At 41.1% G+C, this 15,405-nt stretch overlaps 1 protein-coding gene across 1 annotated transcript in view; it reads right to left on the reverse strand.

The window, feature by feature from the left end:
* Window positions 1-15,405, reverse strand: part of cntn3b (contactin 3b) — a 519,637-nt gene that overhangs the window by 222,700 nt on the left and 281,532 nt on the right. The window contains 1 exon segment of the mRNA XM_034167483.1: window positions 1,959-2,057. Coding sequence (XP_034023374.1) covers window positions 1,959-2,057 — 99 coding nt within the window.

The following is a 15,405-nucleotide window of genomic DNA, read 5'->3' on the forward strand; positions in this document are numbered from 1 at the left end:
TAGAATTATGAATAAGAAACATGATTTTCTGGGCGGGTATAAGTCACAATGTTACAGGGCCTCCCAAACGAGTAAAAAAAAAAAAAAAAGATATGCTGGAAAATCGGTGACTTGAAAGTCAAATGTGGTTGCGTGGTTGAAATTTATCATCCAAAATGGTTTTGTGAGAGTGTAATTAATTTCACTGACATCCCCAATGGTTTGAAAAACACTTGTGCACACGCTCAAGGGTATAATCCATTTCCATATCAGCATCACAAAGCACAGTGGTACTATGACAGTCATTTACTGTATTTAATGTGTTGGTGAATAGAAAAAGTTGGGCTTCCTACATAAAGACCAGACAAATTTGAGAACACATTACATGAATGAGAAAAAAAAAATCCTCAAATTGGGATTTTGCTAATTATCATTCCAAGAGAATGTGTCAAAATAAATTATGTAAAATCACAGTATATTTAGAGTAGTCACAGGTTCCATGTGAAACACACCTCCAAACATTTTATGAGTCATGCACTGGTTAGGGCCCCTTCGCACATAGTACAAATAAATACAAATCAGGGCAAATCACAGCAGAACAGCTCGTATGAGTGAACCATGAAAACATCGAGCCGATGGGCAGGTGTGAACAATCCAGCTGCAACGGTTTTGTGCACACAATGGGTGTCGTGCACGAGTGTGCACGAAACTGTCACAGTAGGAACCCAATGCGAGCAGATGGTGTATGCACACCCACAGGATTCAAACTTACAATTTACAAAGCTTTACCACTGCGCTACCATCGCTGGCTTGTAAAAGGTGCGGAAAAATCCCTGAAATCAACAAGGAGATTGACATATTAAAAAAATAAAAAATAAAACCACACACCATTAAAAAACACTGCGTTTTATTGAATCCCTGTTATTGAGCGGACAATACAAGTATGAACCATCTGTTCATCTGTAGATGACACATGGACACAGATGTACAGCCATGAAATTACATGAATGAAGCAGGGTGCTCTTATCAAGTCTAAATCTGCTGAACCCGGCGTGTCCAGTCGACCCTGCACACGTGTCCAGCCCGACATGCATGTCTTGTGGACAACGTGCCGCAGGACTGACACCGCGTCATGTGGAACAGAGCTCACATGGGTGACGTGACATTCAGATCGCAAGCTGCATGTTATGATCTGACGGTCCATATCACCTGGGGCAGCCTGTCAATGTGCGGGAGCTGTGCCGACTCTCCAGTCCGTATCAAAAGTAACATATGTTTTTTTTTTATGTATTTCCATATGAGGACAGCAAGCAGACACATGCGCGTGTCCGTGAAAACACGGTATGTGTTCTGCAGCTGTGATGTCCAGGACCAGAGATGTCAACAGCCCTGTCCGTTCAGTGCACAGATCAAGGTGTCACTCTGTGATCAGATGAGAGGCGCCTCGCCTGCGTTGGGGCATGCAAACCACACGCATACCATGTGTTGGGGGGCGGGGGAGCGTGTGAAACACACGCACATATGTGTTGTGCGGACACTCTGACATGCCACATGTGTACTTGGCAACTTAACAGTCGTAGGGCACTTAGACAAATTTCACATTCAGCTCGAAAGTGATCGTCTGCTCACTATTTTTGTGCTAACAGCGTGAATGGCCACACATTTTCTAAGTGCCAAGCGAGTGGTGTTAGATGTTCGTGTGAGTCACCTGGAATTTGGCCGACACCTGCCGCGAGAGGGATCGAATGGGCTCTCACAGGGCACACTCTGTCTTTCAGCCGCTAGTGTGTGCAAATAGTTGTACCAACAGGTGTATGAGGCATTGGAGGCAGCTCCGATTTTTCACAATTGGCATGCAATTCCTCCTTCATGCGCAAGTCAATTTAAATCGTGTTATGTTTGAAGGGGCCCTACGATTTCAACCATGATTCCCACGTTTACAGCACAAACACAGTATGTGTGCTGAGAGTTAAACTCACCTCCAGAATGTGCAGGAGGTCCACACAGTAAAACCACTCCTTGACCTTCTCGTACATTGACGGCACTCCTCACTGTTTGTGTTCTGAAAGCTTCCAGGTCTGAGGAATCAAATAGGATTTACAATTAGATAGAAGTTCAGAAAGAAACAACAACAAATAATAATAATAATAATAATAATAATAATAAAAACATTGGCAGCAAAGGACTTACAAAACGTGTTTTCACACACTCCCCTGTTGGGTGTTAGCATGCATCATGAATTGTGAATATTGTATTGTGCAGCCTGTATTGAATCACATATTAAAAAAAAGTATCATGACACAGTGAAAAGTCAACAACTGCATGGTACAAATAATTACTAATTATAATAATTATAAATGTTTTATAAAATACAGAAGTAGGAAAGACATAACATCAGAGATTAAAATTTACACTTCAAAATAATTTGTTGACTAACTCCGCTAATGAAGTTGGAGGAGGTTATGTTATCAACATTGGTGGGTCCAAAATTTTACATATATAGTAGTATCTTTATGAAATTTTTACTGAAGATTTAGATCCTGCTAGGCAAGATGTGATTCCATTTTCAAGGTCACAGGTCAAAGGTCAAAGTCAGGACAAATCTTGGAAAATCCATATCTTTAACATTGAACAAATTTTCAAAAATTCATAACCCTGTCAAAAAGACAAATTTCTTTCATATTTGACAGCATTATGTAGGATGATATCCTTGATCCAATGACAAAGTTTGATCTGAATCTGATGCAGATTAGAGATTTTGTGGCCATTAAAATTTAACATTGAAAACCTTAATATATATATATATATATATATATATATATATATATATATATATATATATATATATATATATATATATATATATATATATATATATATATATATATATATATATATATATATATATACTCAACAAAAATATAAATGCAACACTTTTGGTTTTGCTCCCATTTTGTATGAGATGAACTCAAAGATCTAAAACTTTTTCCACATACACAATATCACCATTTCCCTCAAATATTGTTCACAACCAGTCGAAATCTGTGATAGTGAGCACTTCTCCTTTGCTGAGATAATCCATCCCACCTCACAGGTGTGCCATACCGAGATGCTGATTAGACACCATGATTAGTGCACAGGTGTGCCTTAGACTGCCCACAATAAAAGGCCACTCTGAAAGGTGCAGTTTTGTTTTATTGGGGGGGGGGATACCAGTCAGTATCTGGTGTGACCACCATTTGCCTCATGCAGTGCAACACATCTCCTTCGCATCATCCGTGAAGAGAACACCTCTCCAACGTGCCAAACGCCAGTGAATGTGAGCATTTGCCCACTCAAGTCGGTTACGACGACGAACTGGAGTCAGGTCGAGACCCCGATGAGGACGACGAGCATGCAGATGAGCTTCCCTGAGACTGTTTCTGACAGTTTGTGCAGAAGTTCTTTGGTTATGCAAACCGATTGTTTCAGCAGCTGTCCGAGTGGCTGGTCTCAGACGATCTTGGAGGTGAACATGCTGGATGTGGAGGTCCTGGGCTGGTGTGGTTACACGTGTTCTGCGGTTGTGAGGCTGGTTGGATGTACTGCCAAATTCTCTGAAACACCTTTGGAGACGGCTTATGGTAGAGACATGAACATTCAATACACGAGCAACAGCTCTGGTTGACATTCCTGCTGTCAGCATGCCAACTGCACGCTCCCTCAAATCTTGCAACATCTGTGGCATTGTGCTGCATGATAAAACTGCACCTTTCAGAGTGGCCTTTTATTGTGGGCAGTCTAAGGCACACCTGTGCACTAATCATGGTGTCTAATCAGCATCTTGGTATGGCACACCTGTGAGGTGGGATGGATTATCTCAGCAAAGGAGAAGTGCTCACTATCACAGATTTAGACTGGTTTGTCAACAATATTTGAGGGAAATGGTGATATTGTGTATGTGGAAAAAGTTTTAGAGCTTTGAGTTCATCTCATACAAAATGGGAGCAAAACCAAAAGTGTTGCGTTTATATTTTTGTTGAGTGTAGTTTCATATACTCTTTCAATATCCACCCCCTGTACTTGTTTGTCTTTATTACAATTACCAAATAACATATATTTTGTTTTACTGAAGTTTAATGATCATTTGTTTCTGTCAAACCACATTTTCAGCTTTCCCATTTCTGTAGTGATGTTCCTGAGTAGTTTCTGCAAATACCCCCCAGAACAAAAAATATTTGTGTGATCATCATGTTGGCAGAGGTTTGCGCTTTATGAGCGCAATGCTTGAGTTTAACATTAAAGCATTCACCACAGATTAATTATGTATGGTGATATGTACCAACTCATGGAGCTAGTTGTGTCATTGCACCCCTCTTTCCTTGGGTTTGTGGGAAAAGGATAGTTTAGGAGGCAGTGGACAAATTGTTTTCATCCCTGATTATTGACAACATACTTTTCAATCTTACATTGTGAGCAGTAGGACTTTTATAGACTATCACTGATTGCGCTGGGACACCCCCTGACAGCCTGTAATGCTTAGAAAGCATCAGGGGAGCTGATGAAGTGGAAGGAAGTGACTTGGTGACGTTTCCCCTGCAACACTGCACTTGTGCACATGAAAGAGATGAGACTGAAATGAGACAAAATGAAAAAAGAATGGAAACGGCGCTCTGTGTGGACTCAACAAACACAGGGTAGCGTGCATGACAAATGACAGTTTGCACTGCCAGCGGCAATAAGTAACATCATTATTAAATGTGGTGTAATCTTGCACTTAAAAGCATTTGGTTCGCCATCAATAGTCTCAGCACAATCTATTCACTGCAACTGAATGAGCAGTGGCTGGCAGACAAAAGCTAAACCTGGGATGACAAACCACCTCTGGCTTCATGACTGATGGAGGGAAGCTGCTGCAGTTTGCTCTGTACTCTGTCTGCACCCGCTGGCAGACAGCCTAGAGTAAGCCTTCCAAACACAAACAAAAGAAAGTCAGTGTGACCGATAAGGGAAATTAGGAGAAGGAAGATTATGGAGAGAAGTGGGACAGAGTGTTGGTAAGATTAATGAGCAGCTCCCTGGTGACCGCTGCCGAATCAAACACGGCCGAGTCATGGCAGGACACTGAGCTGGCCACAGGAGGAGGAGGCTGACTGCAGCATTGACACAGACGGTGTCCTTTTGAGCGCAACAGCCCATCTGAGTAAACACACAGTTCATCACTTTAACAGGTGCTGGAGCGAGAGTCACCAACCGTGACGGCTGAAATCGTAGAGCAGAGCTGATCACAGGGTGAGGGCAAGGTGATTTCCCCATTCAGGGAGTGTGTTTGTCAGCCCAATCTGATGCTTTGTTCATGCTCCTGCCATGATTGTGATGCTTTTGTTTTGTTTTTTTTTTTGTTTTTTTTTTACTATTTCTAACCCTACCACTTCACCTGAGTATAATCCGCAAGTCCTGATCACCCCGAGCTTGTGTTCAAGGGGATGGTTTGAGCCAAAGAGCAGATATTGGTCAGTGTGAGTGGGTTTTCTGTAAACCCCTGTCTGGAGCTGTCTGTTCTCTCCAATCGTAACATCACAGTCCAAGAAGGCTAAATGGTTGTTTCTGGCATCCTCACGTGTGAACTTGATTTTGGAGTCCACTGAGTTGATGTGCTCTGTAAAGCTCGGAGTGATCAGGGCTCTTCAACACAGGGCCCTACAGGTGCCCACAACTACAGAGGGAAGGGCTAAAGAACAACATGTCCGGAAATCCCTCACACTATGTGGGTACCCACAATGGTCCCTGGATAAAGTGCAGAAGTCCCAAAGAACAAAGAGACCAGACAGACAGGAGACGGAGCCAAGAAGAAGAGTGTCTTTCCCTTATTTAGCAGGAGTATGGGGAAAAACTACAGAGGATCTTCAGACAGCACAAAATCCCATTTTACTTTAAACCTGTTAACACCTTGAGAAAGAAATTAGTTCACCCTAAGGACAGGATCCCTAGTTACAAACAGAGCAATGTAGTGTATTCTATCAGATGTCAGGAAAACTGTAACGAACACTACATAGAGAGGAGTTGATGGTCTAGTGGTTAAGGTGTTGGACTTGAGTCCAGAAGATCATGGGTTCACATCCCCACCTGACTGGAAAAGCCCCGATTGCTCCCGGTGTGTAGTGAGCGCCTTGTATGGCAGCACCCTGACATCGTGGTGAATGTGAGGCATAATTTTAAAGTGCTTTGAGCATCTGATGCAGATGGAAAAGCGCTATATAAATGCAGTCCATTTACCATTTACATAGGTCAGATGAAGCAGCCGTTGCACAAAAGGCTATACCAGCACCACAGAGAGGGCACTGGTAGACCTCAGTCTGCAGTTCATCTACACTTTAAAGACACTAACCATACATTTGAGGACAAGGAAGTTAAAATCTTAGCCAGAGAAAAGAAATGGTTTGAGAGAGGAGTGAAGGAAGCTTTGTATGTGAAACAGTTGAAAGCCAGCCTTAACTGGGGAGACACGCTTTGTCGCCTGTTTACAATAGTGTACTCAGGTCAAAGCAGTTTCACGCTTTTGTTCATGGTAATGAGTCATTCACGTCATCAGGAGAGTCGTCAGGAGAGGTGTCAGTCCCATCATTAGGAGGGACAGCTGCCCTGTCATTAGGAGGGTGCTAACAAGAGTACAATAGGTGGTAATTAGAGCAATTGTTAGTCACTGCCAATAGCAGTCTGCCTCTCAGTAGCAGGGGTCTTGTTAAGTTTAAATCTCCAGCTTTTGCTGGCTTCTGTTTGCTCTTCTCTACAAGAGTAAAAAAAAAAGTCAGACTACCAGAGCAAGAAATTTAGCTGAGGAAGCTTCTGCGATTAGAAGCGAAATGTCCTTGCATCAAACAACCCAGTCCAGTCGAAGATTCAAGCTTCTCTACTATGGAAACCACCTGGACAACTGAGAACCTTTACAGAAACATCTCAAACAGAGAGAGGAAAAAAAAAAAGAATCAGGTGGCAGAAAGACAAATACAATATAATTTGTCAGCATTAAGCACCAAGCAAAACAGAAAAAATACTAAGGTGATTGCCGGCCACAAGTCCTAAACGTCACTAAAAAACCCAGACTTTAGAAAAAGTTGAAGTCCACTCTATTTACCAATAAAATGAATTTAAAAGGGTATAAAGCATAGTAACACACTATGCCAGTATGCTAGCCACATTGGGAGCAATAGGGGCTTTTCCAGTCAGGCGAGGATTTGAACCCATGATCTTCTGGACTCAAGCCCAACACCTTAAAAATAAGTGCATGTTTAGTTTGGACTTGAAAGTCTCTGCAGAATCTGACTGTTTTATTGGCGCAGGGAGATCATTCCACAGAACAAGGGCACAATAAGAGAAACCTCTGTGACCCGCAGATGTTTTATTCACCCTAGGGACACAAAAGTAGTCCTGCACCCTGAGAACACAGAGCCCGGTGTAACAGTTTAACTTCTGGATAACTTCCCCCCTGTTGTCTTATGATATCTTACTTCCCACCCTGGATATCTCCCTTCCCCCAATATCTTGCCAAAAGAAAGATTTGCTATGTTTGTCAGTATGTATGTTTGTCTTTTTGTTTTTAGGATTTTTTGTGGTTTGTCTGTAATCATTGCATTTTCACCTTTAACTCACTGTGCAGCACACAGTTTACATCACAGACTCTTGCAGCGTCACAGATAACAGCCCTAGCAAGGTACCTTTCAGTTCCCAAAAGGATCAAGGTCAAATGTAAAGGTAACAGGAAGGTCAAACACTAAATTCAACTTAACAACTTTCCTGGTTACTTATAGCAACCCTAGTAAGGTACCTTTCAGGACACAAAAGAATCAAGCTCAAGGTTAAAGGTCAAGGTCACAGGAAGGTCAAACACTAAATTCAACTTAACAACTTTCCTGGTTGCAATTTTTTGAAATTTTGCCTGCATATACCGATAGGCCTTCCTTATAAGCCATTACCTGGGATAAGTGATTAAACTTGAACTTCAGTGTTTCACTTGAGGTCAAATGTCACCTAACTTCAGTCAAACCTCAGATTATAGCCCCAGTGGATAAAAATGATTTACTGATATCTTTATAATATCTTTATTCATCCTTTCTCCTGCCGAGCTGCTCGTCCAGTGAGAATCACACTGTTTCAAATAATAATATTCATCAATTTCATACTACATTTATATTATTCTGTTGATTCCTATCTGCCAATCTTTATATTTATGATGTAGTTTGTACAAAAGAGATTTGAGAAAGGTGGCAGACATTATAGGCCCCTCATGTTTCCTAAACATATGTTTCTTTGCATACTATTGTGTGTCTGTGTGTATGTGTTTGTGTGTGCGTACGCTATATTTATTTATTAAATATATGTCTTAATGTGTTAACTGTTTTCGTGTACAGCACTTTGGGTCAGCTTAGGTTGTAGTAAAGTGCTTTATAAATAAAGATGGTATGGTACTGTGCCTTCCATACATACACTGTAGATATTTTATGCAAAACTAAATTGGAGTATTTTCCATCACATCACATATTTCAGGGTGTCAATCAGGTCTATATATTTGGAGAGTATATTTGGAAGGGGGATTTAAAGATACTTCAGAACAGGAAATATTACTACTGTAGATAGCTATAGATACATACAGAAAGAATACCAATATCATTTACCATCAGTCAAACAGCTTCATCTAAGTCCATAAAACATCCATGAAATATAGAGTTTAATTTCCAGGGTGAGGGGGAAGACATAAAGTTTAATTAGGTCAGCTAAATAGGGAGGTGCTAGTCCGTGAATAATTTTATAGGTTAGTAACAGAACCTTAAAACCTGATCTCACTGGGACAAGAAGCCAGTGAAGAGATGCCAAAATAGGTGTAATGTGGTCAAACTTTCTGTTTCCTGTCAAAAGTCTGGCAGCACCATTTTGAACCAGTTGGAGACCCCTTAATGCTGTAATTGATGTTGAAGTGGGCAATACACAGTATTAAGAACAGAGGTATGTAAATTTTGGAAAAGGGTAATTTGGATAGTTTATGTTGTCATAAAAAGAGTAAACACAGTTGTTTGACAATAAGTGGCTTCACCCAACATGACTGAAAACTGTACATAATTATTGTATGGCCTTGCCTTACAATATAAAGCGCCTTGGGGCAACTGTTTGTTGTGATTTGGTGCTATATAAAAAATTGATTGATTGATTGATTGATTGAAAAAACAATAATTCTGCCAGGGTATGTAAAAGTTTGTGCACAAGTGTATGTAAGTTAAGTCTCACAGGAACAGTGCACTTATCTTGTTATGATAGCCAATACATCTGCACTGGTCATTGTACACTGACTAAGGTCTTTATCTGCTCAGAAGGCACAACTTGTAACTGCCAGCATCTTCACTTCTCTTGTTATCACATAACTCACCAACTTGAATCATCAACGCAGTGTGCTGTTTTTGTGTGTTCTAATTTGAACGAGATTAGCTACAATGCCTGACATAACACAGATTCAGTACAATCCAGATCACACACCATTCACGCGAAATGGGTGGACTGCCCCTCTATCGCTTCACAGTGATAGAGGGGCAGTCCACCCGAAGGAACCGGTTGCAAGAATAGGTCCACCCATTGTAAGGGGAAGGGGATTCCCACATTCTATAAAAAAAATCACTGTACCTGTGTTGGGGGTTCCTTCGGAATGAATTCCTGAAAGGAGCTATGTTCATTAAGAACCCAGATCTGTATGACTTCACATGAGATTTCAATAAATTGTTTGAGGAATAGTTCTTAGAGTTTTATTTAAGACAGTGCCACTGAAGAGCTGGGTTTTGCCAACTAAATAATGTGAAAATTTACGATTTGGTGCAGGAGCAAAGTCAAATTGAACCCCAAAAGCAGGCAGCCAGGTTACAGAGGAGTAGATGCAAAACCATGGTGTTTTAATAATCAAAGGTGACAAACAAAACAATATACTAGTGACAGGGTGAATATCCAAAAGGGAGATGACACAGGGCGGTGAACAATTGGGAAGGTCCAGGAACAAATGGACTAAAAAAAAAAAAAAAAAAAACCAGGAACAAAGCGGAGTGCAATGACACACACACACACACACACACACACACACACACACACACACACACACACACACACACACACACACACACACACACACAAAATAGTTACAGACCGTGAACACGGAAAAGATGACATACTAACATAATAAATGCAAAACTGTCACAATTGACCAGCACCCGAATAGTGAACATGGTGTGGGTTATAACAAACTGTGTGATGGTGTGATGAACAAAATGGAACCACGGAAACACGAGGAGACAAAAAACATCAGAGAGAACTTGGAGATAAAACCTAAACAAGAAACATAAAACCAAAACATAAAGTACACCACAAATGCAAAAACAAATGTCAAATTATGAGCCAACACTCTAGGTAATCAACTAAACCATAGATCAAATAACAAACTGAGCAAACCCAAACCAAAGTCAAAGAATATATGCTCTCACTGCGGTATTGTATCACTTCCTGTTCCGGAGCACAGCGGTGTTTTGCTGTATCTGTTAGCTGTTTAATCTGCGTAGGTAGATTGATCTAGATAACTAGATAACGATTTGTTTCACAGTGTAATCTTCACGTGCCTTAACTAAAGCACTCCCTCTGCTGAATCACCTCTAAATTATTTACACATTATTCACTTTGTGTGTTTTTAGGAATCCACTAGCTTAGCGCATCTACTAGCTCTTAGCCAGTTTAGCATGGCGGCTTCTCCTGTCTCTCCCGCACTTTTCTGCTCTGGGTGTGAAATGTTTAGTTATTCCTCGGCCTCCTTTAGCAGTAACGGTACTTGTAAAAAGTGTAGCCTATTCGTAGCTTTGGAGGCCAGGCTGGGCGAATTGGAGACTCAGCTCTGCATCTTGGAAAATCAGATAGCCAGGCCCCTGTAGTTGGTGCGGACAAAGGCAGCTTAGCCGCCGTTAGCTGTCCCACAGCAGATCCCGAGCAGCCGGGAAAGCAGGCCAGCTGGGTGACTGTGAGGAGGAAGTGTAGTCCTAAACAGAAGCCCTGTGTACACCACCAACCTGTTCACATTTCTAACCCTTTTTCCCCACTTGGCGACACACCCGCCGAGGAACAAACTCTGGTTATTGGCGACTTTGTTTTGAGAAATGTGAAGTTAGCGACACCAGCAACCATAGTCAATTGTCTTCCGGGGGCCAGAGCAGGTGACATTGAAGGAAATTTGAAAAGCTGGCTCAGGCTAAGTGTAAATTTGGTAAGATTGTAATTCACGTCGACAGTAATGACACCCGGTTACGCCAATCGGAGGTCACTAAAATGAACATTGAATCGGAGTATAACTTTGCAAAAACAATGTCGGACTCTGTAGTTTTCTCTGGGCCCCTCCCCAATCGGACCGGGAGTGACATGTTTAGCCGCATGTTCCCCTTGAATTGCTGTCTGTCTGTGTGGTGTCCAAAAAATGAGGTGGGCTTCATAGATAAATGGCAAAGCTTCTGGGGAAAACCTGGTCTTGTTAGGAGAGACGGCATCCATCCCACTTTGGATGGAGCAGCTCTCATTTCTAGAAATCTGGCCAATTTTATTAAACCCTCCAAACCATGACTATCCAGGGTTGGGACCAGGAAGCAGAGTTGTAGTCTTACACACCTCTCTGCAGCTTCTCTCTCCCTGCCATCCCCCCATTACCCCATCCCCGTAGAGACGGTGCCTGCTCCCAGACCACCAAAAACCAGTAAAAATCTATTTAAGCATAAAAATTCAAAAAGAAAAAATAATATAGCACCTTCAACTGCACCACAGACTAAAGCAGTTAAATGTGGTCTATTAAACATTAGGTCTCTCTCTTCTAAGTCCCTGTTAGTAAATGATATAATAATTGATCAACATATTGATCAACAACATAACTGATCAACAACAAACCTGGTTACAGCAGGATGAATATGTTAGTTTAAATGAGTCAACACCCCCGAGTCACACTAACTGTCAGAATGCTCGTAGCACAGGCTGAGGGAGAGGATTAGCAGCAATCTTCCACTCCAGCTTATTAATTAATCAAAAACCCAGACAGAGGTTTAATTCATTTGAAAGCTTGACTCTTAGTCTTGTTCATCCAAATTGGAAGTCCCAAAAACCAGTTTTATTTGTTGTTATCTATCGTCCACCTGGTCATTACTGTGAGTTTCTCTGTGAATTTTCAGACCTTTTGTCTGAGTTAGTGCTTAACTCAGATAAGATAATTATAGTGGGCGATTTTAACATCCACATAGATGCTGAGAATGACAGCCTCAACACTGCATTTAATCTATTGTTAGACTCAATTGGCTTTGCTCAAAATGTAAATGAGTCCACCCACCACTTTAATCATACTTTAGATCTTGTTCTGATTTATGGTATGGAAATTGAAGACCTAACAGTATTCCCTGAAAACCCCCTTCTGTCTGATCATTTCTTAATAACATTTACATTTACTTTAATGGATTACCCAGCAGTGGGGAATAAGTTTCATTACAGTAGTAGTAGTAGGTTTAAGGATATGATTCCTTCTTTGTTATGTTCTCCAGTGCCATATACCAACACAGTGCAGTGTACCTACCTAAACTCTGTGAGTGAGATAGATTATCTCGTCAGTAGTTTTACATCCTCACTGAGCACAACTTTGGATGCTGTAGCTCCTCTGAAAAAGAGAGCTTTAAATCAGAAGTGCCTGACTCCGTGGTATAACTCACAAACTCGCAGCTTAAAGCAGATAACCCGTAAGTTGGAGAGGAAATGGCATCTCACTAATTTAGAAGATCTTCACTTAGCCTGGAAAAAGAGTCTGTTGCTCTATAAAAAAGCCCTCGATAAAGCTAGGACATCTTACCACTCATCACTAATTGAAGAAAATAAGAACAACCCCAGGTTTCTTTTCAGCACTGTAGCCAGGCTGACAAAGAGTCAGAGCTCTACTGAGCCAAGTATTCCTTTAACTTTAACTAGTAATGACTTCATGACTTTCTTTGCTAATAAAATTTTAAATATTAGAGAAAAATTACTCATAACCATCCCAAAGACATATCGTTATCTTTGGCTGGTTTCAGTAATGCTGGTATTTGGTTAGACTCTTTCTCTCCGATTGTTCTGTCTGAGGTATTTTCAATAGTTACTTCCTCCAAACCATCAACATGTCTATTAGACCCCATTCCTACCAGGCTGCTCAAGGAAGCCCTACCATTAATTAATGATTCCATCTTAAATATGATCAATCTATCTTTATTAGTTGGCTATGTACCACAGGCTTTTAAGGTGGCAGTAATTAAACCATTACTTAAAAAGCCATCACTTGAACCAGCTATCTTAGCTAATTATAGGCCAATCTCCAACCTTCCTTTTCTCTCAAAAATTCTTGTAAGGGTAGTTGTAAAACAGCTAACTGATCATCTGCAGAGGAATGGTCAATTTGAAGAGTTTCATTCAGGTTTTAGAATTCATCATAGTACAGTAACAGCATTAGTGAAGATTACAAATGATCTTCTTATGGCCTCAGACAGTGGACTCATCTCTGTGCTTGTCCTGTTAGACCTCAGTGCTGCCTTTGATACTGCTGACCATAAAATTTTATTACAGAGATTAGAGCATGCCATAGGTATTAAAGGCACTGCACTGCAGTGGTTTGAATCATATTTATCTAATAGATTACAATTTGTTCATGTAAATGGGGAATCTTCTTCACAGACTAAGGTTAATTATGGAGTTCCACAAGGTTCTGTGCTAGGACCAATTTTATTCACTTTATACATGCTTCCCTTAGGCAGTATTGTTACGCAGATGATACCCAGCTTTATCTATCCATGAAGCCAGACGACACACACAAATTAGTTAAACTGCAGGAATGTCTTACAGACATAAAGACATGGATGACCTCTAATTTCCTACTTTTAAATTCAGATGAAACTGAAGTTATTGTACTTGGCCCCACAAATCTTAGAAACATGGTGTCTAACCAGATCCTTACTCTGGATGGCATTACCGTGACTTCTAGTAATACTGTGAGAAATCTTGGAGTCATTTTTGATCAGGATATGTCCTTCAATGCGCATATTAAGCAAATATGTAGGACTGCTTTTTTGCATTTGCGCAATATCTCTAAAATTAGAAAGTTCTTGTCTCAGAGTGATGCTGAAAAACTAATTCATGCATTTATTTCCTCTAGGCTGGACTATTGTAATTCATTATTATCAGGTTGTCCTAAAAGTTCCCTGAAAAGCCTTCAGTTAATTCAAAATGCTGCAGCTAGAGTACTGACGGGGACTAGAAGGAGAGAGCATATTTCACCCATATTGGCCTCTCTTCACTGGCTTCCTGTTAATTCTAGAATAGAATTTAAAATTCTTCTTCTTACTTATAAGGTTTTGAATAATCAGGTCCCATCTTATCTTAGGGACCTCATAGTACCATATTACCCCAATAGAGTGCTTCGCTCTCAGACTGCAGGCTTACTTGTAGTTCCTAGGGTTTTTAAGAGTAGAATGGGAGGCAGAGCCTTCAGCTTTCAGGCTCCTCTCCTGTGGAACCAGCTCCCAATTCAGATCAGGGAGACAGACACCCTCTCTACTTTTAAGATTAGGCTTAAAACTTTCCTTTTTGCTAAAGCTTATAGTTAGGGCTGGATCAGTTGACCCTGAACCATCCCTTAGTTATGCTGCTATAGACTTAGACTGCTGGGGGGTTCCCATGATGCACTGAGTGTTTCTTTCTCTTTTTGCTCTGTATGCACCACTCTGCATTTAATCATTAGTGATTGATCTCTGCTCTCTTCCACTGCATGTCTTTTTCCTGATTCTCTCCCCTCAGCCCCAACCAGTCCCAGCAGAAGACTGCCCCTCCCTAAGCCTGGTTCTGCTGGAGGTTTCTTCCTGTTAAAAGGGAGTTTTTCCTTCCCACTGTCGCCAAGTGCTTGCTCATAGGGGGTCGTTTTGACCGTTGGGGTTTTTCTGTAATTATTGTATGGCTTTTGCCTTACAATATAAAGCACCTTGGGGCAACTGTTTGTTGTGATTTGGCGCTATATAAATAAAATTGATTTGATTTGATACTCAGACAATAAGCAGATTGACAGAGCTCAGTATTGAAGGGAGTGAAAATTGGACATAAACATGACAAACCTAAGAAATGCTTAAAGACACTGATAAGCATGACTCATAAGGACAAGGTGACCTGTGGACAGGGAAAACAAAAGTGCACGACAGGAGCAATAACAAAGACGTGATGAACTTGACAAGGGAGGATGTAAGGACGCACAGACAGCAGGAGACCACACAGACTGATACACAAACAGGGGGTGAACACCATGGATACCAAACCCACACACACTGACAAGAACCACAGGTCAGGGGCGCGCGCACACACACACACACACACACCATACTCAGACATGAC

Source organism: Thalassophryne amazonica, chromosome 3 (genome assembly GCF_902500255.1).
Source record: "Thalassophryne amazonica chromosome 3, fThaAma1.1, whole genome shotgun sequence".
In the NCBI taxonomy this organism is placed as follows: Eukaryota; Metazoa; Chordata; class Actinopteri; order Batrachoidiformes; family Batrachoididae; genus Thalassophryne; species Thalassophryne amazonica.